The sequence below is a fragment of the Anolis carolinensis genome, chromosome 5 (genome assembly GCF_035594765.1).
Source record: "Anolis carolinensis isolate JA03-04 chromosome 5, rAnoCar3.1.pri, whole genome shotgun sequence".
Taxonomy (NCBI): Eukaryota; Metazoa; Chordata; class Lepidosauria; order Squamata; family Dactyloidae; genus Anolis; species Anolis carolinensis.
The window spans coordinates 31,264,714-31,289,162 of record NC_085845.1 but is presented as its reverse complement, the minus strand read 5'-3'; the positions used below and the strand labels follow the sequence as shown (position 1 = coordinate 31,289,162).

Here is a 24,449-nt window from a genome sequence, read left to right as displayed (position 1 = left end):
CTTCCAAGAATCTCTGGAGTTGAGAAGCGACCACCCGCTCCAAAACCTTGCCCAAAAAAGGGAGGTTAGAGATTGTCTGAAATTACTCAGAATGTTGTAGTCAAGGGAGGCCTTCTTTAATACTGGCCTCATTATAGCTTATTTGAGGGCTGATGGGAATGTGCCCTGTTCCAATGATGCATTAATTATCCTAACGAACCAATCTACCAACCCCCCTCTGGTGAGTTTTAAAAGCCAGGAAAGGCAAGGATCCAGAGCACAGGTGGTCACCCTCACTGATCCAAGAATCTTTTCCACGTCCTCAGGCTGGTGAGCGAACTTGCTACACCGAGTTGCCGAGTCCTCAGGTGCCCCCCCCCCCAGCCTCAGGATGATGGAGGAGCTCCCCCATGACCAGGAATAACTCTGAAGGTCTATTAGTTGCAGACACAATGAGGGCAGTCAAGAAAGCCTTCCTGGCTCCCTGCAATGCCACGGAGTAGGCCTTAATAGTGGCTCTAACCCATTCTCGGTCAGAGTTGTCATGAGATGTCCACCAGCAGCACTCGAGTCTCCTTCTCGCGCGTTTCATCACTGTCAGCTCCTTGGAAACCAGGGAGCTAGAGTGGATCTGTGCGACAGGAGGGGATGTTTCATGGGCGATTCTGTCTATTGCCCTGGTTATCTTGCTATTATAGCGATCGACCAAGGCATTGACAGGATCGTCAGCCTCCCAGGCAGTAAGATCCCCAAGAGACCTCAGGAATCCATCCAGATCCATAAGCCTCCTGGGGCGGGCCATCTTAATAGGTCCACAACCCCTACAGAGGTTTAAGGTCATGGTGAGTCTTAAACTGATCAGGTAATGGTCAGACCATGTGTGTGACCAATAAGATGGAGTGGCTTGATTAACTCCCTCCTTGTTGGTCATGTGGGCCCTTTTCTGACATGAGAAGGTAAGACCACAATGGCTAGGTGCCACAGAGAGCTCCATTTCTGTCAGGAAGTAGTAAAGTAGTGGTGACAACATGGGCATGACCCACCCCTTCCTCTATGTTGTTCAGCACAGGTAAAGAGTGATGTCAACCATGACCATCTGGACACGTCATCGGGTTGAAACAGATCCCATCCAGTTGTTGAGATGGCCAAAATCTATTAAAACATATTTTAATTATTAAAAATGAGAGCCAGTGGTGTGATGTAGTGGCTTGGGTGTTGGATTAGGATCCTGTAAACTGAGGTTTGAATCCCTGCTCAACTATGGAAACCCACTGGATGGCTTTGGCTATGTCACATTATCTCATTATCAGAAGAAGACAATGACAAAAAATCCTGTCAAGAAAACCCTGTAATAGGGTCACCTTATGGTTGCCCCCAGATGGCGTAGTGGACTAAGTGACTTGAAGGTTGGGTTGCTGACCTGAAAGCTGCCAGGTTCGAATCCCACCTGGGGAGAGTGTGGATGAGCTCCCTCTATCAGCTCCAGCTCCATGCGGGGACATGAGAGAAGCCTCCCACAAGGATAGTAAAAACATCAAAAACATCCGGGCGTCCCCTGGGCAACGTCCTTGCAGACGGCCAATTCTCTCACTCCAGAAGCAACTCCAGTTGCTCCTGACACGAAAAAAAAAAAAACACCTTATGGTCACTGTAATTGGGACACTACTTGAAAGCATACAACAGCAGCATTAAAAATTAATGCAAATGTACTTCTATGAGTATTCAGTATACTGAAGAGACTAATGTAAGGCTCATGTCACTCTGGGTGCAATTGCTCTGAAATAGGCAAAATTGGTCTGGTAGATATGAGGAATGTGGAGCTGAAGTTTAAAACTAATCTTGCAAAACAAGTTAATTTTGGATTCTTTGAATCTTTCTTTGACCTACCTTCCTTCCTGGAAGCATAGGGGGTTTCAAGTAGAAAAGCAGCACCCTCTGTCTCCATACTCTTTTCCAGCCTCTATCTCTGCTATTCTTCTGAATTCATAGGTCACATTTTACACCCACATGCACTGACAATACGCAAACACATATTCTGCTGTAGCACCCCACTTATTCTAATACATACACATTCTCCCCTATGAACACAACAGTTTTGTCCCAGTAAATGGCTTGTCACCATTATTTTTATTCACAGATTCTCTCCTTGTGTCATCCAGCTGCCCTTTATATACTGGAAACCTCTTTTTAATCTATGCAATTCTCCAGTCCCTAAGACTTTTGATAACCTCTGCTTTTCATCTTTTTTTTTCGACTTCTCTAACCTCTCCTCTTGAACCATTCTTCTACTCTTTTACCACAGCTATATGATTCAAATCACTCAGGCCCTACCCCATTAATACCCCCTTTTTCTGTTGGGGCGCTGTACTGGCATGAAAAGGAAAGGCAACTGGAGAAGCAACCTCTGGTTGCTTTACTATTGAAATGAAAGCATTTCAGCATTTTTTGGTTGCTAAAGTTCTGAAAGTCTACAGAGTTCAAGCTTCAGATTTTTAAGGGGACCACAAACAAGAACGCACGTATTAGAATCCAAAGGGAAAGGAAGAAACAAGTCTTCATGTGTTTATTCATGGTCTGTATTTTACTCGATTTTTATATTGCATGAATGGCTTGCTTCAGGGGCTACAGGTTCAATATAGCAATAGCAGAAATTTCTGTAGTTAGCAAAAAAAAATCACCATCTAAGTGCATTGCTGTTGATATCTTGACTATGTAGCTCCCAAAGAAGACCCTTTATTGCAATATAAAAACCAAATAAACTAGACTGAAATGCATTTTAATAATATAGGATAATAATAAAGTCACTTTAAAGAATAAAACACAGTCCATTAATTTACACTTGATGCTTTTTTCTATTTTTGCCTGTGGTGTCTTGTAGCAAGCTCAAACGTTTTCTTATATAGATAGGCACAAACAACAAAGACTGGCTGCATTTCCTCCAGTGTGTGAACATAAGTTGGTAACTTCCTTAATACATGAAACAACCCAATGATTTTATATGGAGAACTATTCTTAAAAATGCAAACATGTATTTCTCATTTTAAATCCGGCTAACTGTAAAAAATGGTTTATATCATTAATAGAGTCACTGGTGGTGAATTATTTGAGGACATTGTTGCAAGAGAATATTATAGTGAAGCAGATGCAAGGTAAGTGTTGCATTTTAAGGCTTTAAATTGACATAAATAGTACATTTTTGTTAATGTTGCTTTTTTCAGTTTCATAGGATACTTTGCACCCAAATTCAGTAGTGATTTTTTTATTTTAGATCTCCATCAGTACTAGTTTAATCTTAAAAAACAGTATTAGTTTCCTTGTAAGAGTTCCATCTGCTTGCTTGTTTGGCAAGCTCATGTTTTGGTATTTAGCTACATTATTTTATAGCACTTTTATCAAATTATTTTTTTTCTTCCAGGAAATATTTTAGTGTTAGACTGTTGTGAGGATTCATGCGCCTTTCCCTCACTTAGTTGTGAGGGAAATGTTTGCAGAATTTAAAATTAAAACCATGTTAGAAAAGGCTTTCTCCTGACTCTTCATAGGACATCCATTTTCATCTGGAGTTGGATGTGTGTTGTGAGAATGAGCAGTTTACACAAATAAACATCAATGGTCACACAATTTATAGAACCTTGATTGAAAAAATAGTTGGATATTGCATATTTTTAAATGTTGACCATGAACATCCCAGTAGAATAGTCTCATCTGGGAGTCATATATTTAAGCCTCTTGTAAACCTGAACCAGTAGAAAAAATTTCATACCAGCACTTCATAATTAATTGCTATTTTACAATGAGTTTTAGAAAAGGGTATGAGCACCATCCTAACCTGCCAGTGAGCTGGCCTGGCCAAAGCCATTGTAAGGTCTTCATAACCTGAATACTAGATACCCAGCAAATGCTTCTTACTGGATTTCTGGATTTGAATTCATCCAGCAAGAGAAATCATTCCTTTCTTTCCACCTAGTGCCTAGAACAGAATATGGCAGCAACATCTATGGCTGGGCTCTGTGACCATCTAGGTTTTGAGGTTGCTTCTCCACCTTCAATCAAAAGTGTCTTCATAAGTCTTTGGAACATGTCTTTACATTCTAAGGAATTGTAAAGACTTACTTTGCTCCTTGGCCAGGTGAAGGGATGGGATCTCAGGAATCTCCAGTAGGCTGCTACCACTTTCCTTTAAGCTTCCCCTCAGTAAGGAATATGTCTCTTGTAAGCTGCCCTTCCCCCCTTCCTTTTTTCTCTACCAAGAGACAATAAGCTACCCAAGTCTCTATGAGATTCCTCCAGGAACCTGGAAGGGCGCAAGTCAGCAAACCAAATATGTGAACACAAGAGTTAAGAAGAAGTTATGCTTTATTCTGTATACGAAAGACTACATCATGCTCTGAGAATCCCAAGTGTAGGAATAATATAAACAATCAAGAACTCCTACTGTGGGCATAAAAACAACAACTTATGTGCATGTAATCTTAAACACAATTACCCAAGCCATCGAAAATAACCCCCCAAAACTAGTAGTGCAGCTATTTACAAACACAGATGGCCTAGTTGCTTAAAACTGCAACTATTGCTGGAGACCAACTTGTAAATCTGCACCTATCTCAGATTTGTGGTGAACTGTTAGATTAGAAGCCCTTTAGTGATACTGATTGCCTGATTAACTCTGCTAAATACTTCATCATCAGTTATAAAGCCTTCCTACCATAATACTGAATTAGCCATTCAAGAATGTAATGATTGCATTTTGTAAGATTGCTGTGCATGAAGCCCATTATTAAAGGGGGTTTCAAAAAATTTGATTACTTTTGCTGGTATTAAATTTTTTTGCCAAAATCTGGCAAAATATTTGGGAATTTTTCTTCATCTTAGAGGCCTTAATGTTAAAATTCCCTCCTCCAAATATATGTTCTACTCATTTCCCTTCCATTGGGGATGGAGGCCGCACTCTATTTTTTAACTTATTGACTTAATGAGCTGTGCTTGAATTTCCTTTCCACTTGAATCAGAATTGCTTAATTTTATCTTCTGTTGCATCCTGCTTTATTTCAGAGATTAGCAAATGTTTTTTATTCACTGTGTCAAAAAGCACATATAATGCAGTGTGTGCTATATGTAAAGAAACTTGACCAGAACAAGAAAATTTTCACTGATTTTATTTTGGATGACTCTATATTACCCTTTTCACTGTTCCAGACCCCATCCCAATCTCCTGGTGCAACTTTTCAGGGGCGTTGTTAACTGTGAATGATAGAGATCTTTTAGTTATTATTGTTTTTTCCCTATCAGAGGCTATTCAGATGTCAGGAATAACTTTTTGTTCCTTTTTGTTTTAGTTTTGTTTGTACTTATCCCTTTCTGTTCCTCTTGTACAAGTATTGATTTATGTTTCGTGTCTATATATATTGTTAGCGATCTTGGGATTAATGTGCATTGAATCGTTATTAAAATCAACATAAAAAAGTGGCCACTCACTTAACAGTGTATTAGGAGGATTAGTGTAGAATTATGTTCACAGATTATTCAAAACATGTAATCACCAAAGTTTGTTGGACAATGTAGACATTGACCAGATAATCTGTTCAGGTTTCAAAAGGAAAATATTCCTCCTGCTTGATGGCCATATGTTCTACAGATTTTCTAGTATCGTTCACTGAAATGCATAATGACTGAACAATATGCAAAATCCACTATTTGTAAATGTAAATATATATCTGGTTAATGCAAAGAGTTACTTCTCCACCTCCAAATTCATGTTCTCTATCCAGTTCATATTGACAATATCTATATATAAAGATTGAAAACAATAGCATCCAAATAATTAGACACAGTTCTTCCTTACAAATTGTTTTTCAATTCTTTGTAATACACAAGGGACTGGGTCTTACAATGTCACATGTATATGTTAAGTGTCATTTATTTTTGATAAATCTTAAAATAACCTTCTGTATACCTCTCTCCCTATTTATATGGATACACATAGAGAGAGACTTACTGTCCTCCCTTTCATAGTGTAATGAAACGTGTCCCAAAATTGTGATTTAATTATTTTTAATTTTTTTATAATTTAACTTTGTTTGATTTTTGCATTTGATGTGATGATGTGCCTTTAAAATGTTTTTCCCTTCCATTCTGCCCTTGTATCTTTGCAGTCATTGTATACAGCAGATTCTAGAAAGTGTTAATCATTGTCACCTAAATGGCATAGTTCACAGGGACCTCAAGGTCAGTATCTGGAGCCTGTAGGCTGGCTAAGAAGTTCTCTCTCTTTCTCTCTCTTTCCTTTATCTCTCCCCTGGCTTGAGATTTAAGGGTGGGTCAGCTGAGAAGTTCCTTGGCTATCTCTCGCCACCCTTCATGTCACAAAGGAGTAATGCATGGTGCTGCTTTCCAGTTTGCAAGTGTCACAGTCCGGCATACCTTACAGCCAAAGTTGTGGGGGAAAGGTGACCTTCCTTGACACAATGTGGTGTGGCAGATACCTTCCACAAGTTTTGGAAGGCTATTGCTTTAATTGTGCACCCTGGCACCTTGCAGTTCAACTTTGCCTGTGATATATGTCAGCCTGCAGGTTTTAAACACCACTTCTGTTTAGAGACCATGGGTTACGGGAGCAGAACAACTGGCCTCACGTTGCTCTACTAGAGTAAGACGAACCCTCAGGCAAAAAGGGAGGAAATAATTGCTGGGCTAAATGAAACCATGATGAGTGAGATATGTATACCCAACACTGTAATTATACCTTCAGTGTCATCTTAGTGAAGGAGGAGGAGAAAGGACAAACACTTCCAGATATTTAATGCACGTTTATTTGGGCTGAACTGCTGGCATTATGTACCTGCTAGTCTATAAAGCTTATGATCCATCAGGACTTGTCCATTAAAGTGGAGTCCTCACCGTTTCTCTTCTCCTCTGTTTATGCCACTGAACCAAAGCAAGCCAAAGCAAGGCTTTTGAAATGTCTGAGGCAGTAGCTACTCTAGCGGAGGAATGTGGCTCCGTTTTCAGAGGTTGTCCACCACAATCTCAGTTTCTCTGCTAGTTTTGCACTTTAACCCAGTCTCGCTGAGGATATACAGATAGTGAGTGTACAGCTTGGAACTAACACACGCCCCCTGGTGTTTGCATGCAGTCATTGCATTCAGCAGATCCTGGAGGCTGTGCTACACTGTCATCAGATGGGCGTAGTCCATCGGGACTTGAAGGTGAGTAATGCTGTTGGGGAAGATAGCCACACACCGCAGTTTCCCAGCACGGTTTAGCTGGATTTTTTGCATATAGGGCAAAGAGACAGCCATTTATTAGTTTACACATTGTTCAGACAATTTGCAAATGTCCATTCAAAGTATCACACTACTATCCCTTTCTGTGCAGATTTAGGACTATTTCCTTTAGTTGTCCTCCTTGGGAATAAACATATCTGAAATAATGCATAGGAATGAATAACCGAAAAGCTCTAAATTTGTACTTGGTTTCACCCCTGTGCCCCATATCAGTCTATTCAGTTTCAAGGATGCAAAGCTGTGAGGCAAGCTCTGGATAGAAAGTATGATATAATCAGCACAGGCTTCGCATTTGAAATCTTCTTGCAGAGTTTCATCTGTATGTATGATTTGGGCAGAAATATTCGCCCAGCAGAGTCCTAGGATAGCAATATTTTATGCAGATGATTAATTGATTTGGGTTCTTCCTAAATTCACACACTGTATTTTATCTTTTGTCGGATAGTTTCTTGAATCTAAGAAAAGTGAGTGTTCCTTCATGTTTAACCCCTGGCCATTTGACACATAAATTAATGGTTTGGGGTTTTTTGGAAGTTTTGGAGTTTTTTTGGCAACCAGAAATGTACAACAGTGAGCACAGAGCCATAGCAACCATAGTTCCAGAAGAAAGGAACTATAAATTTTGTAATTTATAAGTTTAAAAAGTCCTGATTCACTTCTAATGAAATACCATATAGAAGATGGAGTAAACTGTTTTATGTTGCTCTAGAGACTAGAGCATGAACCAATGGATTCAAATTAGAAGGGATTCTACCTATACATTAGGTAGATCTTTCCTGTAAGAAATACTTAACAATAGGTTAGACTGTCCTAGGAGATAGTAAACTTTCATTCTTTGGAGGTCTTTAAATAGAAGTTGGATGGACATCTTCCAGAAATTCTGTAGTTGTGAGTTCCTGCATGGCAGAGGGTTAGACTAGGTGGTCCTTTTCAGTTAAGACTCTATGAATCCACTTCCCAGAATCTAACAATCTCTTGCTCAGTTTCCCCACTCTCTCATATACATGCATATAGATGGATTTCTCTTGTGCTTGTGCTATTTTGTTACTTTTCCAAACTCTTGTCGTTTGATGCTTGTCATCAGACATAAGTATGAATAAAAAGGTGGCTCCAAAGAGCAGCAACGAAGAATGTATGCATTTTTGCATAATTTATATAAAATATAAATAATATATTGCTGCTCCTTCTTCACTGTAGGGTATATGCTTACCTATCTAGGAAAACACTTTATGCGTTGGAGGAAAGTCAGGATTAAAGACATGTGCAAATCTCTCCCATTAAAGACAATAAGCTTTGATCTGTCCATGATGAAACACTTTCAGGATTACAGTTTCTGTCGTTTTTCCTGCAGAGTATCTGAGAAGCTCTAGAAGACTTCAGATTATACAAACACAATCACAACAGGGTTATTAGCTGTTTGTGTTTAGTGCCCTTCAAAAGGAGCACAGGGGTTCCTATCATTTTTAACTCCTCTTATCATTGCCAGGTTGACATATGCAATGAATGATTCATGCAGTATTCGGCCTTGTGCCACACTTGTCTCAATCTGTCAGTATCATTGACAAAAACAAAAACAGAGCTATTTTGACATATTTTCACATTCTGTCTCACACATTATATAACCCAAATTCCCCCATCGCCCCAGAACTGAAAGAGGATTTCTTGCTTATGACTACAAAAGCAAAAGGATCACAACATTAAATAGATTTGTTTTTAAAAAGAGACACATTATTTATTTATTTTTCTCAGACTTAAAATTTGGTTTCTTAAACAAGCACTGAAGTTTAAGGTGACTTACAGTTGAAGTAATAATGCTTATGACAGAAATATTATACTGCACCATAAGTCCTTCTGAACAATTTTGTCTTCATTTGCCATCTAAACTCTTCTAGAATTCCCTGGAGAAGAAATTCTGTAGGTGTGGAGCCAGTGGTGACATCTCTGAGTAAATACTTAATTGTTTGACAAGTTATTTTCTATCTGAAGGATTGCTAATGGGGGAAAACATGTTTTATACTCAGTTCAGGGAAATGAAATTCAAAACATAGTCCAGACAAAACTGAGATCTATAAAGTATCTGAAGTCTCATGACTTAAGACCAACCAAAGCTAATACTAAGTCGTGCCTATTAAGATGATCTGTTGAACAAATATTTATAATACTCAGGTTAGATTTATTGAAATCAGTGGGACTTAAGTTAAAACAACAATTGTTGCTAACTAACAATGGAAATAATGAGGCCACACACAAAAATTGAACTGAATTTGGCCACTTTATTTTAATTGTTAACCTATTTAATCTTTAACCGTTGGGAAATATAAGGAGAAAGGAGAAATCTAGCCACCCCGAGTCCCTGTTGGGGAGATGGTGGCGGGGTATAAATAAAGTTTATTATTATTATTATTATTATTATTATTATTATTATTATTATTATTATTATCTAGATAGAGATAACTGAGGTTTGTGGTCCAACCAGACTTCACCTACAGCTTTATGTGGCCAACATCTGAGCCCCAAGGAGAATCCAAAAACTAGATTTCTCCACAGACTGTTCATTACAGGAGGGTCAGTATATATAATAAACACCTCTAACCTTAGTTGAATTTGGACCAAGCTATTTTTCTTTCAGAAAAAGCATCTATTGGAGAAAGAACATACTTTGTGACAACAGAATCATCCCTGGCTGAAATTATTTGGAAATACTTCACCCATTAATACAAACCATATATTCAGTACAGCAAAAATATTTTGTATGACCATGTGCAACCTATTATTTCCATACTATAATAAACAATAATATGGTACAATGGCTGTCTCTTTACTACCATGTGCATCACTGCAGCTAACATGCAACTTTATGATCCAGATTCTGATTTGTTACTTTCCTGGATGGACTCTCAAAATTGTGCTGTTAAAGCTCCCATATTATCCAGTTGTGCTTATTTGCCCCAACCTCTTCAGAACTCATGCATGACAACCATGTTAGCATTTTCTGTTGTCCTGAAATGGCTTATGCATGTTCCTTTAAAAGGGTAGAGTCCAGCTGCCCCAAAGTCAACTGAGCTTATTATTGAAGTGCATGGCTGTTTTGTGACTAAGTGTATTTACTTCCTTTTTTGATAATGGAAGTTTGCTTTACTGTACTTTGGAACTGAAATTCTTTGTTGACAGGAGTTAAGTACTTCTAATGCAATGGAAGAAAAGGGAAATGTACTTCTTTTAATAGTCACATGCTGTAAATAGGATATATGTTTACTTACCTGGGGTGTGTGTGTGTGTGTATGTGTAAAACCTCACAGCCTACTGCTTTGGGTATTGAAGGTTAATGGCAAGTAGGATCATCTGATGCTTTAAGTTGTTTGCATAAGCAGTGCTTTCCAGGAGCTAATCTTTGCCAACTTTATTCTCTTCCTTGAAAATTATTTTTTGGTTTTACTTGTTGAGTGTAGAAGAAGCAGTGTGAACTTTTAATAACTGTGGGCTAGAAACCTGTTGGTGGGCTATGGAACTTTGGGGGTCACAAGTCTATGACAAATGATTGATTGACCTTTCCCTCTTGACAAAACCACTTATATTGTCATAGTGCACCAACAGGACTCCAGCCATAGTTACAGAACTCCAGCCACAGTTATGTGAGAGATAGATAGATAGATAACAAGCTATAGTTTCACACATATATGAAACAACAGCTTTGAGTCATTCAGCAAACGGGTGCATTTAGACCCACAGAAAATGACAGTTTTAAGGAGACACACATATATACCCTCAAGATGCATTCATACTGTATGATACCATGATTCAGATATATGCTAATCTAATACTATTGTTGGAAGAAAAATACTTCATTGTGGTCCATAGACCAAAGAAGTTCAAAGTAACAACATTTAAGATAAATTAGATTTGATTGGATCAATAAGACAGAACTTATTTCAGACATTCTCCCATTCTGCATTGGCAGAAATTAACCGATCTCTAATCCAGGACTCTTCAGACAAAAAAAAATGGTAATGACCAAGGCAATACAGGGTCAGTTTGCACTGGAAAAAAATCTGTTCCAAAACCCTAACATTAAATTTACTAAAATTAATCTTTAGAATATTTTGGAAATAATAATTCAAGGATTTTCTTCCTTTGGCCCAAGTCAAGAACTATAGGTTCTTATCCTTATTCGAAATGCTTAGCACCAGAAGTGTTTAAGATTTCAGATTTTATTGACTTTTGGAAAATCTCCATATACATAATGAGATATTATGGATATTCATGCCTTTCTCCATGACACAAATATTCTTCAGTTTTGTTTTTTGCATATTTGCTACACATATATGAAACACAAGGCTGGAGAGAGACTGAAGATCTGTGAGACTGAGGATATAAAGGATATATGGGGAGGTGGTTGGAATATACAGTACTATACAGGATTTTTCTGGGAGTTGTTCAGATAACAATTTCTGCCTTGTGTGAGTAGGAGCACTGCAGCTACCATATTGAAGGCAGAAGCATGCAGATTCTGTTTCAGATTTTGGAGTATATCAGATTTCCAGACTAGGGATTCTCAGCCTGTCCAGCCTTCACTTGATATCCAGGACCTTAAGCATAAGTTCTTACAAAAGATTGCCAAGCTACTAGCTAATCAGAACTTTTAAATGCAATTTCCAGAATTCTCCAGCTAGCAGTATCATTGTGTAAAGGCTAACCTAGAAAACTGGAAAACAAATATTCCTCCGCCAGTTATAGATAGCATGCTTAGGCCTAACTTGTCTGTTAGTTACTTTAAAAATATTGATCTTGCATTCTTTTTTTTCTTTCCTTCCTGTATGAAGCCTGAGAATTTGCTTCTAGCTAGCAAGTCAAAGGGAGCTGCTGTGAAACTGGCAGATTTTGGTTTGGCTATTGAAGTGCAAGGTGAACAACAGGCCTGGTTTGGTAAGAAAATCATTTGATTTGTTATCCATTATTCTGTCTATACCTTTATTCCTACATTACGCTATTCACACCAAAATCAAATGGTGTTGAGCAGAACCTATAGTATGTGAGCTATGGATAGTTCCAGGTTTTTCACACACACAGGCACATACAGCTTAAATTCCACCTATATTTTTTCAAAGGAATAATACATCCCTTTGAATACAACCTACTAGAAAGCAGTTGCAGTTCTGGCAAAGTTCCCTTGTGCAGGCTTTCCCTATTCCTTTCTGTCCACTACTTCTGGGAATGGGTGTTGATGATTCTCTTTCTGAAAAGATTGCCTTGTCTTATGCTCAGTTTCTTATCTTGGCAATGGCCCTGAAGATAATCTGAAGGAGTTTACATTTCATTCACCCACCAATTTGTTGCAATCCTTCAGACCTTCCTCCAGGGTACTGGTGGAAGAAGAATAGTTGAGCAAGAAAGATACACAAATTAGTTGTTGCTTTTTCTTTGAAGCAGCCAAAGCCTGACTAAAACCCTAGAGCATAAAACAAGATGAAGTGGAAACATTTCACATTTCCAAAGGGTTTGAATTGAAATATGATCAGCTTCATGTCCCTGTTGAAATGCTTTGTGAGTCAGTTTGCTTCTTCACAACCCAAGGCCTTGGTCGGTTTATGGGAGCAATATATAATTTCCCACATTGTAGTAATAGGCAGAGATGGAAAGTAGTGAAAACCTACTATGCAGATAAATATTTAAATTATGTCTTATAAACCTGGCAGATAACATGATGGATATATTTCATTTATTGTATGAATTGGAGCCCCCAGATGGCATAGTGGACTAAGTGACTTGAAGGTTGGGTTGCTGACCTGAAAGCTGCCAGGTTTGAATCCCACCCGGGGAGAGCGTGGATGAGCTCCCTCTATCAGCTCCAGCTCCATGCGGGGACATGAGAGAAGCCTCCCACAAGGATGATGAAACATCAAAACATCCAGGCGTCCCCTGGGCTACGTCCTTGCAGACGGCCAATTCTCTCACTCCGGAATCAACTCCGGTTGCTCCTGACACGGAAAAAAAAATTATATGAATTCTTTCTAGGTTTTGCTGGTACACCAGGTTACCTGTCCCCTGAGGTGTTACGGAAAGATCCTTATGGAAAGCCAGTGGACATGTGGGCATGTGGTAAGGAACTTTTAATTTTGCCTTCAATTTTGTCTTTCTTTAAGAAAACATTCCATAAAATGAGTGAAATACGGGTAGCAATGAAATATATCTCCACTAGATTTTACATGTTGAGAAGATTTTGTTTGTTGGTTTGGTTTACCAATAGCTGCTTTTATGGCTCACTGTTTATTTACTATGGTACCATTGAAAACACTGGCAGCTTTAGGATCTGGTAGGACATACCTAGGATGCTTTCATTCATACTCATTGGAGACATCACATTCAACATGTGAGCATCCAAGGAAATCTCATGGCCATTGATTTCATAGAATCATAGATTTGGAAGAGACCTCATGGGCCTTCCAGTCCAACCCCCTGCCAAGAAGGAAATTGCATTCAAAGCAGCCCGGACAGATGGACATCCAGCTTCTGCTCAAAAGCCTCCAAAGAATTCCCTTGAACATTGTGGGAAATTTGCAGAAAGAGCAACCACCCTGCATACACCTTTTTTGAGAATTCTATACACAGCCTGTATTTTAGGTCTGATAGAGAGCATTTTGATATAATTGTTTTCTCTTTCATTCCCTCTCCACTCTGAAGAGAATCAGTTACTGCAGGAAAGGTTCAACTTTCATTTGGGCCAAATCTCTGCTCCAAATATCCCTTACTTCATTTTATAGATAAACCCTGTATGTCACATATTCCTTTTCTTCCTCATGAAGCTTTTTATAACTCTTATGAGGAGAGGAAGGAGAGGCACTTCTATTTATCTTGGGGAAAGGTACATTTTGGGAACTAAAACTAACACAACTTACCCAATGTGGCCACTGACAAAGTTGTTCTGGGAGTTTTAGTTTTTTAAAAAGTAGGTTTTGGAACCTCTGATTGGAAGAATGCATTCATTGGAGAAGACAGGTATTTCCTTTGCATCTGTACACTATTCTGAACTAAACAGGATAATTTCAAAATGCTTAGCTTTTTAAGTAGAAAGGGTCTCCCATGCCATTGCTGTCAGATGCTAATTATTTCAGTTATTTTGGCTATTTAATTTAATTTATTATGGACATATCCTAGGTGTTATTCTCTACATTCTCTTGGTGGGATACCCTCCTTTTTGGGATGAAGATCAACATAGACTTTATCAACAGATTAAGGCTGGCGCATATGATGTAAGTAACATGTGCCTCAATTTCTCTTATTTTTCTGGTGACAGCTATCTTGCAATTTTTTTAAAACAACTATGTAATTATGTAAGGCAATTAGATGTTCATTTGTGATTCCAGCCTTTTTCTCCCCACTACCCCAATCTTCCCTATGATTCATTCTTACCCCTGTACATTTTTCTTTAGAAACTATTACAGTTCTGTCATTTAATTCTTAAGTAACAGTGCATAACTGATTATTGAAGAACTTTAAATGACTCACGTAGCCTAGAATAAATCAATGTGTGATGACCTGTACCATTAAAAAAATAATACATATATTCTGTATGGTTACTTTATTTTAAAAGTAAACCCATATGTAAATAAATAAATAATAAATGATGGATTGCAAAAATCACTCTCAGTTTCAACATTGGCTCTGCTCTGCCAGTGCGGCATAAGCAATAGCAGCCTACTGGCAGTTTTTCTTGGACTCCCTGGTGGTTTTCTTCTATTGGAGAACAGATCACCTATTTTGGACCTCCTAACTGGTCTGCTTCAGATATTGTCAAGCACCCTATCCAGCAGTGAAGGAAGATTCAGCTGCTATTTAGTTTAACTCCTCTCCATGGAATAGGAGGGGCACCATCTTGCTCTCTGCTTCAGGAAGAAAAATGTATTGCATTAGGCTTACTCATTTAAGTTCTCTTCACCTCTTCATTGTACGTGTCTCTACTGCACACACCTGTACTGCTGCTTCCTTTCTCTCTCAGTGCTGCTTAAATTCCCTCATATAATTCTTCAGTTAAACTTGTTAGAGATTCCCACAGCTGCCATCCTTTTTGGTTCACTTACAAGTTTGGGTGTCTGGGACAGAGCATTGTGTAATGAGCCGTGCAAATATTGATACCGCCTATAGTATCTCCATCATATTTTTTCTTGTGTCTTGGAGTCTTTGAGCCTGGCAGCTGCAAAAGACAAAAGTCATTTTGAAATGATGGGAGTTTTTCTTCTGTCAAGCTCATTCCAGTATGATGCCTGTAGTAATGTATTTCCAAATAGACAAATGCCTATTCTTCAGCATGATTATCCTTCTTGCCATCTCTGAGGACTCCTTCGTGCAAATTGCCTTTCATAAAGTAATAGCCTGCTTTCAGTAGCACAGTCTGTCTTGCAAACTTAACAGGTATAGTGCTTGCCCTCGAGATAAAGCATGCGTGACAGCTTTCAGCAATCACCAAGCAAGCGTTGGTGGCATGTAATGGCCTCTTCCTTAGTTGTTTAGAAAGCTATTTCCAACCTTTTTCTGCAATAATTTCTCTTACAACGTTTTTCATTTGTGGGGGAAAATGTTTTACAGAAATCAGTGAATTTGTGGAAATGGAAATGTTTCCAGTTGGAAATGTTGTGCATTTGAGCATCAAATAAAATGTTTTGGAACACTATTATTATCTGGTTTCCTTCTCTATATATTTTTGCTTTCCTGGCTCTCTCTTTTCCTCTTTAATTATCATCATCATCACCATCAGTAGCCAGCGTTATTATTTGTTGGCATGGCTGTCTATATTTTATATATTTTTAATATGCTGAAAGTAACTTTGCAAAAACAATGTTTGAAAAGACTATATCTTCATTTATTATGATATTTTATATCATTCTAGGGAAAAAATAAACCCTGTAAAGCCATTGTACAAATATAATTTAGAACTATTTAGAAGATAATCTTCAGTTCACTGTAGCAAGAACATAATCACAATAAGCTTCTATTATTCATTTCTATCAAAAGCCAAGGAAGTAGCCCAGAATCTGAACTGGTGCCTATCATCAGTAATAAACTGGTTGAAGACAAACAAATTGAAACTGAATCCAGACAAGACAGAGGTCCTCCTGGTCAGTCGTGATACAGATCAGGGTATAGGGTGGCATACTGTGTTGGTTGAGGTAACACTCCCCTTGAAATCACAGGTTTGCAGCTTAGGGGTCCTTCTGGATTCATTGCTAAACCTGGAGGCTCAGGTATCAGCAATTTCCAGGAGGACCTTAGCACAATTAAAACTTGTGCACCAGCTGTATCCACACTTTGAGAAGCCAGATCTGGCTATGGTGGTCCATGCCTTGGTTACAGCCCACTTAGACTACTGTAACGCGCTCTAGGTGGGGCTGCCCCTGAAGAGTGCTCGGAAACTTCAACTATCCCAAAGAGCTACAGCCAAATTGCTGACAGGTGCTGGACACAGGGAGCGTATCACCCCCCTGTTACAGCACCTCCACTGGCTGCCAGTTTGTTTCCGTGCCCAATTCAATGCACTGGGTTTAACCTTTAAAGCCCTGAACAGTGTAAATCCAACTGAATTATCCAACTGCATCTCTTCATACCAACCTGCCCGAACCTTAAAATCTTCAGGAGAGGCTCTAGTCTCGCTTCTGACACCATCTCAAATACGGTTGGCAGCAAGGCCGGATGATCATAAGAGGCCGCTAACGCGGCCGCCTCGGGCGCTGGCCGCTAGGGGTGCTGTCGAGGCGTCGACAGCGGCCCGTAGCACCACCGACGCCGCCGCTGTCGGCGCGGGGCTTCGATCCCCGCGCCCGCGCCAAACTGCTCAGAACAGATAGGCCATTTTGCCCTTAGTCTACAAACTAAGGGCAAAATGGCCTATCTGGCTGTGCGCATGTGCACAGCACAGATAGGCCATTTGGCCCTTACTTCCTGGTCGCGGCCAGGGCACACTGGGTGGGAGGCGGGGCCAGGGCACGCTGGGCGGGGCCAGGGCGTGGGAGGCGGGGCCGGTGGCGGGGGCGCTTTTCAGCACCCCCGCTTGTCAGGACCCAGGCTGCAGAGCACCAATAACCTTGCACAGAGGCCAGTCTCTATTTAATATCTTTATTAAGGAAATATATAAAAACAATAAAAACAAGTGAAGAATATAGTTCAGAAGTAGACCTTTCAGATGAGGTCAAATATAGTCCAGAAATGTATTGTCCAATATAAGATATTAGAGTCCAAAGTTTTAATCCGCTTGACCGAAACACACACTTTGCCAAGCAATAGTGTGGGGAAACAACAGAGTCCTTAAAGTCCAATGTAGCTAGACAACAAGGCTGGAAAATAAACTTGATTCTTGGCTGGATCCGTGACTAGAAGACGAGGCAAACATGAAACATGAACAGAGTACAAGGAAGTCCGTGAGACAAGGCAAGGCTGGAAACTTGATCCGGGAAACAAGGAACTGGGATTACAAAGTCCACACACGATCTCTCTCCTCAAGCTGAACAATTGACTCCGCAAAGTATCCCTGGCGCTAAGCACCTATATTGGGTCTCGTTTTCCCGCCAACAGAACTCTTTCCCTAGAGAACGAGAAGCGAAACCCAACTCTGTCCAGATGTGTGACTCCTTAGAATTTCCCAAGGGAAGCAAAGCCTAATCAGCTTGATTTCTGGCAGCAATGCGTAAACTCCTCCGATGAGCCTCTCTGTTTCCCCTTTCCCGGGAATAAGATTCTTTTCTGGGAAACGGGGGGGAGTTCTGCCCAAGGCCTGTTTGGCTGAATTCTTGAGGACAAACATCAACATCCTGCAGGTGAGGAGACTCCGGCTCTGGCTGAACTGGCAAAAATCCCATGTTTTCCTCTTCGTCTGTCACAATACTACTAGGAACAGGACTACAAGGCCCATGAGTCATCACACCGCTTAACATTGAAAAATATCTCCGTCCGGCCCTGGTTGGCAGTGACGAGAGGGGGTCTTCTCGGTGGCCGCCCCGAGGCTTTGGAATACCCTCCCCAGGGAGATCAAAATGACACTTCCCTAACATCATTCAAACAACAACTGAGGACCTTCCTATTTGAACAAGCCTTCAGCGAATAAATCTAGGCAGCACTGATGGGAAGATTAATATTCATTGGGTGGTGTAAAGTGCAATAAGATTTGACAAGACACCACAATAATGTATTCTGGTTTTAAATGTTGGAAACCGCTTTTGGTCTCTTTGTGGGAGAAAAGCAGAATATAAAAAACATTTTTTATTATTATTATTATTATTATTATTATTATTATTATTATTATTATTATTATTATAGTAGTAGTAAATAACAACAATTGTTAAAACCACTACCAAAAATGAAGACTCCCAACATTATTCAAGGGAAAAGTAATTTTAAGCGCTAGATCTTTACAATGCATATCAAAACAGTAATTGTGAAAACCAAATAGTTCTCCTGGTGGACGGAGTTCCAACCAAAGATAGCCACTAATGAAAAGGCACTTCAATTTGTGTCCCTAGTTTGATAGAGCATAGGCTTCGATTGCTGAATTCATAGAGATACAGGAAACTTCTCAAATAAGCTGCCTCCAAATTATCTAGAGATTTACAGGCAGTAGTCAGCACTTTAAAATGAACCTAGAAGTGAATTAGTGATACAAGATTGCATTGATTTTGCTTTGATTTCCACCTTCCCACCCACCTGCAAAAACCTGGCAAGTTGGCAATTCTATTCTGCATAAGGTGAAGTAGAAAGTCCTATGTAAGGTGCATTGTTGTAATGTAAGGTGTAATGAAATTCAGATAAAAACCAGTGCATGAAAGACTGTGGAAAGTTCCTGCTTTTTGCAGATAGGGGAGTACTCATAAATGGGCCAAAGCTGATAAAAGTACCTCTGGCCAATGATATATGGCTGTACTTTCTTGGTCCTTCAGAAGGAGTGCAAGCTATCCAATGATGGTTGCACACCTCTGTTGATATCAGCAGCTTTTGCTACCCATATTACAACTCCCAGAACTATACTAGACTTTAAAAGCAAACAAAAAAACCAGGGAGAGAAGGGGGAGGGAGAGAGATGGAATATTATAAGTCATCACTGTGGGTGATCACTCGTGGCCAGGTATGTTTGTGTTTCAGAGGTAGAGTCTTGGTGGTGTATTTGTAAGTGGCTGTAGAGACCTGTTCTTGATCCACATGGTCCTTTGCAGAGAGCATATACATTTCCAGATGGAAGACCTTTCTCTTAGCAAGTTTCTTGCTTTCAGCCTGTATTTGTGCCTCTTCAAAATCCATAGCACTATTGGTAACAGCTGACCTCCAGTTACAGTGCTTGAATGCCAGGGCCTCCCAGTTTTTGCGGTTATACCACATTTTTTTAGGTTAGCTTTAAGTCCCTCTTTAAAACTCTTTTGATGTTCACCAACATTCCATTTTCCTTTCCTGAGTTGATAATAAAGTAACTGCTTTAAGAGGCAGTGAATATTGTAAAATGTAGTTTCTAATCAGCTAAAAAAATACACACACACACACACACATATGCTTTCACTACCTTCTGGCAGATAAACAGACATAGATATAGATAGAAATTTTCAGGCTGTTGTTACATACCATTGGCACAATTAGAGAGAAGCACGGATTAACTTTCTGAAGGTCCTTGAGGGGATACTTTCAATTCCGTCATAGCAGTAAATCAGCATTAAACCACCCTTAATGCTGAATGCAACAAAGTATATCATGTTGCCTCCCTCCCTCTTTTTCCTAAAGCCATTTTGCTTTGGATGTGGTTTTCCTTTTATTATATAGCATTTACTCAAAATTTATTAAAAAGTTAATTAATGCATGAAATAACTTACCTTAGAGTGGGATTTTGTAAGAAATAGTCTCCAATCCTACTCCTGCCTTGGGCTTGGAAACTTATTTTGGAAACTTACTTGGAAAATCAAGGATGGGGAAGTAGAAGATCTACAGAAAAATATAGAACAAACATTGAATTAGAACTTTGTGGAGTTCTCCAAATTAAGAATTTCATTTGTTTTTGAATTGCTTGATTTTTCTCATACGTGAATATGACCTGTTTTCTTCAAGTTTCCTTCACCAGAATGGGACACGGTGACCCCAGAAGCCAAAGACCTTATCAACAAAATGCTTACAATCAATCCTGCCAAACGTATCTGTGCATCAGATGCCCTCAAACATCCATGGATTTGTGTAAGCAGTTGCTATTTTTCTATGAGAGGCCTTCTAGGTCTGAGTCAAAATCAGAAGTCTAATAGATAGTTTCACTCCTTCCAATCTTTCTATTTTATCATTATTTCTATTTTGTGATAATAATGTAATAATAATTTCCTTTTATAACTGCTTAAACTTTCAGCTCAGTGTTGTAGCTTGAACAGTTTTGTTCCATGTAGGTAAATGTCATGTCTGACTGAAGGTTCTAGTATATATTTTATAGGAATAATTGTCACAAATAAGAATGAATTTTCAGATATTTTATGAATAGTTATAATTATTTTCACTTACAAGAACAAATAATTTCAAATAATTTACAAATACTTTAAAATTAATTTTCAATTATTTCTCACTCTTAGAACCATTTTTAATTTGTAGAAAAATTATTTGAAGAAAACAGTAAATTGTGCAAAATACACTGTTTTCTGTATGGAAACATGGGGTATTTTTTGCTACAAGCAAAATGCTTTTGAAGAAATGATTGCTTATTACCCCCCTCCCCCCAGAAAAACCGACATTGTGAAAAATCATATAGCAATTGACCATTTTTCAATTGGTCCTGATATATTGAGACACCTTTTCATGCCAAGGACCAATACACTTGTTCACATTATTATTCTTCACAACTGTATCCAATTTAGTCAGTACTCTTTGTCAGTTATGATCTAGATTTTTGGGTCATATATCCTGCCTGAACTGGAATGTAGTCTTCCTCTTTAGTATTTTGTTTTGTATGCTTACTTTAATTAGCAACTTGATAGCATATCAAGATACTTCCAAAAGTGGTATGTATTGTCTCTGCTTACCATGTGCGAACCATTTAGAATAATGGTTGGAGTGCTGGACTACCACTGAGAAGATCTAAGCACAAATCCCCATTCAGCCTTGAAGCTAGTGAGTGACCTTGGATGAGTCACTTGATCTTAGCTGAATTTACATGACATGATTGTTGTAATAAAAGGCAGGGGGATGGAAGAAGCATACATGCTACTCTAATTTCCATGGAGAATAATTATGATATAAATACAGGCGATACATACATTAAAATCAGCTTCCAGAAACATTATCTTGAGAAGCATTTTATTATGACAAGGAAAGCAATTATAATTGGCAGAATTTAAGTGCTCATTGTTTGCTGTATTTTAGATTGCAAACAGTACATCCATTCGCACGTTGGATGTGAATTTACAGTTTGGATGCCATGGAGCTGTACAGTGCTACAGTTACTGTAAAACTCTATAGATTTATTTAAATGGTGACACAATCCCTTTAAACACTGTGCAAAGAGTATAGTATACCTAATAGGCTCTCACATTCATCTCTGATCGCCTTGAAAGAAAAATAACTTGATGTCTTAGGAAATGATACGTTGGCGGTGTTGGTGTTTATAAAATTGCTCAAGATGAATTCATGTGGTGGGGAATAGCATTCAGTTTTGTGACTCAAGAGTTATTACTGAAATTTGAAAACATTTTCACTTAGAAACAAGTAATATTGAAGAATACATTGAAACATCTGTTCTTTTCTTTCCTTTAGCAACGTTCTACTGTTGCTTCTATGATGCACAGACAGGAGACTGTTGATTGCCTGAAGAAGTTCAATGCAAGAAGGAAACTTAAGGTAAGAAAGCAAGCTTTTCCTAGGCCCACTGATTTCCAAAATGTTGGAAAACTAATTATCCACTTTGGTTTAAAAAAATCTCCAAGTTTTAGGAGGCAGTCACTTCCTTTTACTGTTGCACCATTTTTACTCAAATGCCTGAGTCTTCCATAAACCGTATTCTACACAAACTATACAAATTGGGATTTTTTACATAATGTAACCATTTTTGCATTAAATTGACTTCCAAAAATTTATTGTATACATTATCTGTTCAGTTGTTACAGAGTGCCATTTGTTGTGAGGGAGGAGGGGTTGTCTCAGTATATCTGAATATTGTATACAAATACTTTCAATATCTTGTTTTGAAGAGGAAAAATATTGCAGATTTAGGGAAAAAGTAAGATCTACATTGCTTATTAATAACGACATTTTTCCACCTTGGAATAGGAGGAAATGTACCCTTTTGAGATAAATAAATAAATAAATAAATATGTGATTAAATAATGTTATATATACACACTTACACACACACACACACACACACACACACACACATATATATATACACACACACATAAATTAAATTAAATTACAGTATTTATATTCCTCCCTTCTCACCCCGAAAGGGAATCAGGACGGATCACATTATATACATATAGGGCAAACATTCAATGCCCATAAACACATTGAACGGAGACAGAGACAGACAGACAGACGCAGAGGCAATTTAACCTTCTCCTGAGGGGATGTTCAATTCTGGCCACAGGGGGGAGCAGCTGCTTCATCATCCATTCTGATGGCACTTCCTCATTCCAATGTTGTAAATTAGTTAAACTTGCCTCCCCACTTTTATAAGTGGTACCTTATTTCTTACTTGATAGATGCAACTATCTTTCAGGTTGCTAGGTCAGCAACGAGCAGGGGCTATATTTTATTTTTAATTGACAGGTGCTCACCCCGCCACGGGCTGGCCTCGAACTCATGACCTCATGGTCAGCGTGATTTATTGCAGCAGCTGCTTACCAGCCTGCACTACAGCCCCGCCCTGCCACATACACACATATATGGATGGAACACTTGAGTGGCTTCTGAATTCCTTAAGATCTTTGTCCCAAATACATTTTATGGACGCTTTCTTAAAGGCTGCTATGACTGAACACTCAACCTTCCAAATGTTACCGGATTGGAACCAACATAGACAATACTGAGGAATTGTAGAAGTTACCACCCAATAGTTTCTGGAGAGTCACACGTTCCCCAAACCAAATTTAGTTTATTAACCTTTCTTAGTTGCTTATCCTCTCCATACTAAATGTGTATTTGATAATGAAAAAGTGATTGTTTTTATCATTAGGAATACTGCAGAGGATATTGACTCATAATGTTTAATGTATTTTCAGGGTGCCATTTTGACAACTATGCTGGCTACAAGAAATTTCTCAGGTATGTTTATTTTACTGTATTGTTGGCAGTGTGTCCCCATTTTGATCAAAGGTTTTCCTCCTGTGCAGAATAGCTTATCATAGAATGTGTCCAGATGCCATGTTTTGCTCATTCTATATGTAAAATATTTATCTGTTTGCTGTACACTACCACATTGTAATTAGAGATAAAATGAGCACATTGTTAATTCCCTTCATCTTTACTAATTTCTTGTTTCCTTTGAATTTATATTTGGTGTACACTGAACATTATGGCAGACTACGTTATTATTTATATACACACACACACACACACCACAAACCATTGCTATCTATAATGATTAGGAAAGAAATATACCAAATGGGAAAATGTATAGATATTTTATTTGGGGAGAAGGCCTGGTCAAGCAGCAGCTCATCTTATATTTTATACTGTTGTTGACAGTGATCTAACTTACTCTAATAGTTTCTGCTTAATTAAAAAAATAGTTTAGAGGACAATATTCTCCTTAGATTAACCTTCCTTTTTTGTCAGTTACTATAGTTGTACCATACTTATAATATTATAAAAGCTGCCTGTTGTCAGTGAATTCTCAATTGCCGATTGAGGGACCTCAGAGTGGCTCTAGATTCAAGTCTCCACTGTTTCCTGATCTGGTAACTGGGCCTAAAGAAGACCCAGAAATTTTGGAAACTCTTTTTTAATACTCTTTTAAAAGATCTTGTAATGCATTATAAGATTTTAGTAAGAGAAAATATGTTCTAATTCTCAAAGATTCTTCACATATGAAGAACTGAAAACCTTAAAACCAGAGAATACGTAAAGCTGCAGCTATTAGAGAAGTAATGTCTATAAGTACAATAACTCAAAAGCATTTTGCCACAATTTGTGAAATTATGCACATGTTATATTTTTCAAATAGTGTGTGTCCCTGAGAACTATTGGGTGTTT

At 38.6% G+C, this 24,449-nt stretch overlaps 1 protein-coding gene across 10 annotated transcripts in view; it reads left to right on the top strand.

Moving 5' to 3' along the window:
- Positions 1 to 24,449, top strand: part of camk2d (calcium/calmodulin dependent protein kinase II delta) — a 186,906-nt gene that overhangs the window by 98,001 nt on the left and 64,456 nt on the right. For 5 of the 10 annotated variants that reach the window (XM_062981331.1, XM_062981330.1, XM_003221818.4 and 2 more), the window contains exons 5-12: positions 3,063 to 3,128; positions 7,112 to 7,184; positions 12,083 to 12,185; positions 13,275 to 13,358; positions 14,415 to 14,509; positions 20,331 to 20,453; positions 22,011 to 22,094; positions 23,477 to 23,519. In XM_062981331.1, coding sequence (XP_062837401.1) covers positions 3,063 to 3,128; positions 7,112 to 7,184; positions 12,083 to 12,185; positions 13,275 to 13,358; positions 14,415 to 14,509; positions 20,331 to 20,453; positions 22,011 to 22,094; positions 23,477 to 23,519 — 671 coding nt within the window. Of the gene's footprint in view, positions 1 to 3,062; positions 3,129 to 6,131; positions 6,205 to 7,111; positions 7,185 to 12,082; positions 12,186 to 13,274; positions 13,359 to 14,414; positions 14,510 to 20,330; positions 20,454 to 22,010; positions 22,095 to 23,476; positions 23,520 to 24,449 lie in introns of all 10 variants that reach the window. The other 5 variants (XM_008112082.3, XM_008112078.3, XM_008112084.3 and 2 more) reach the window with 1 other exon arrangement.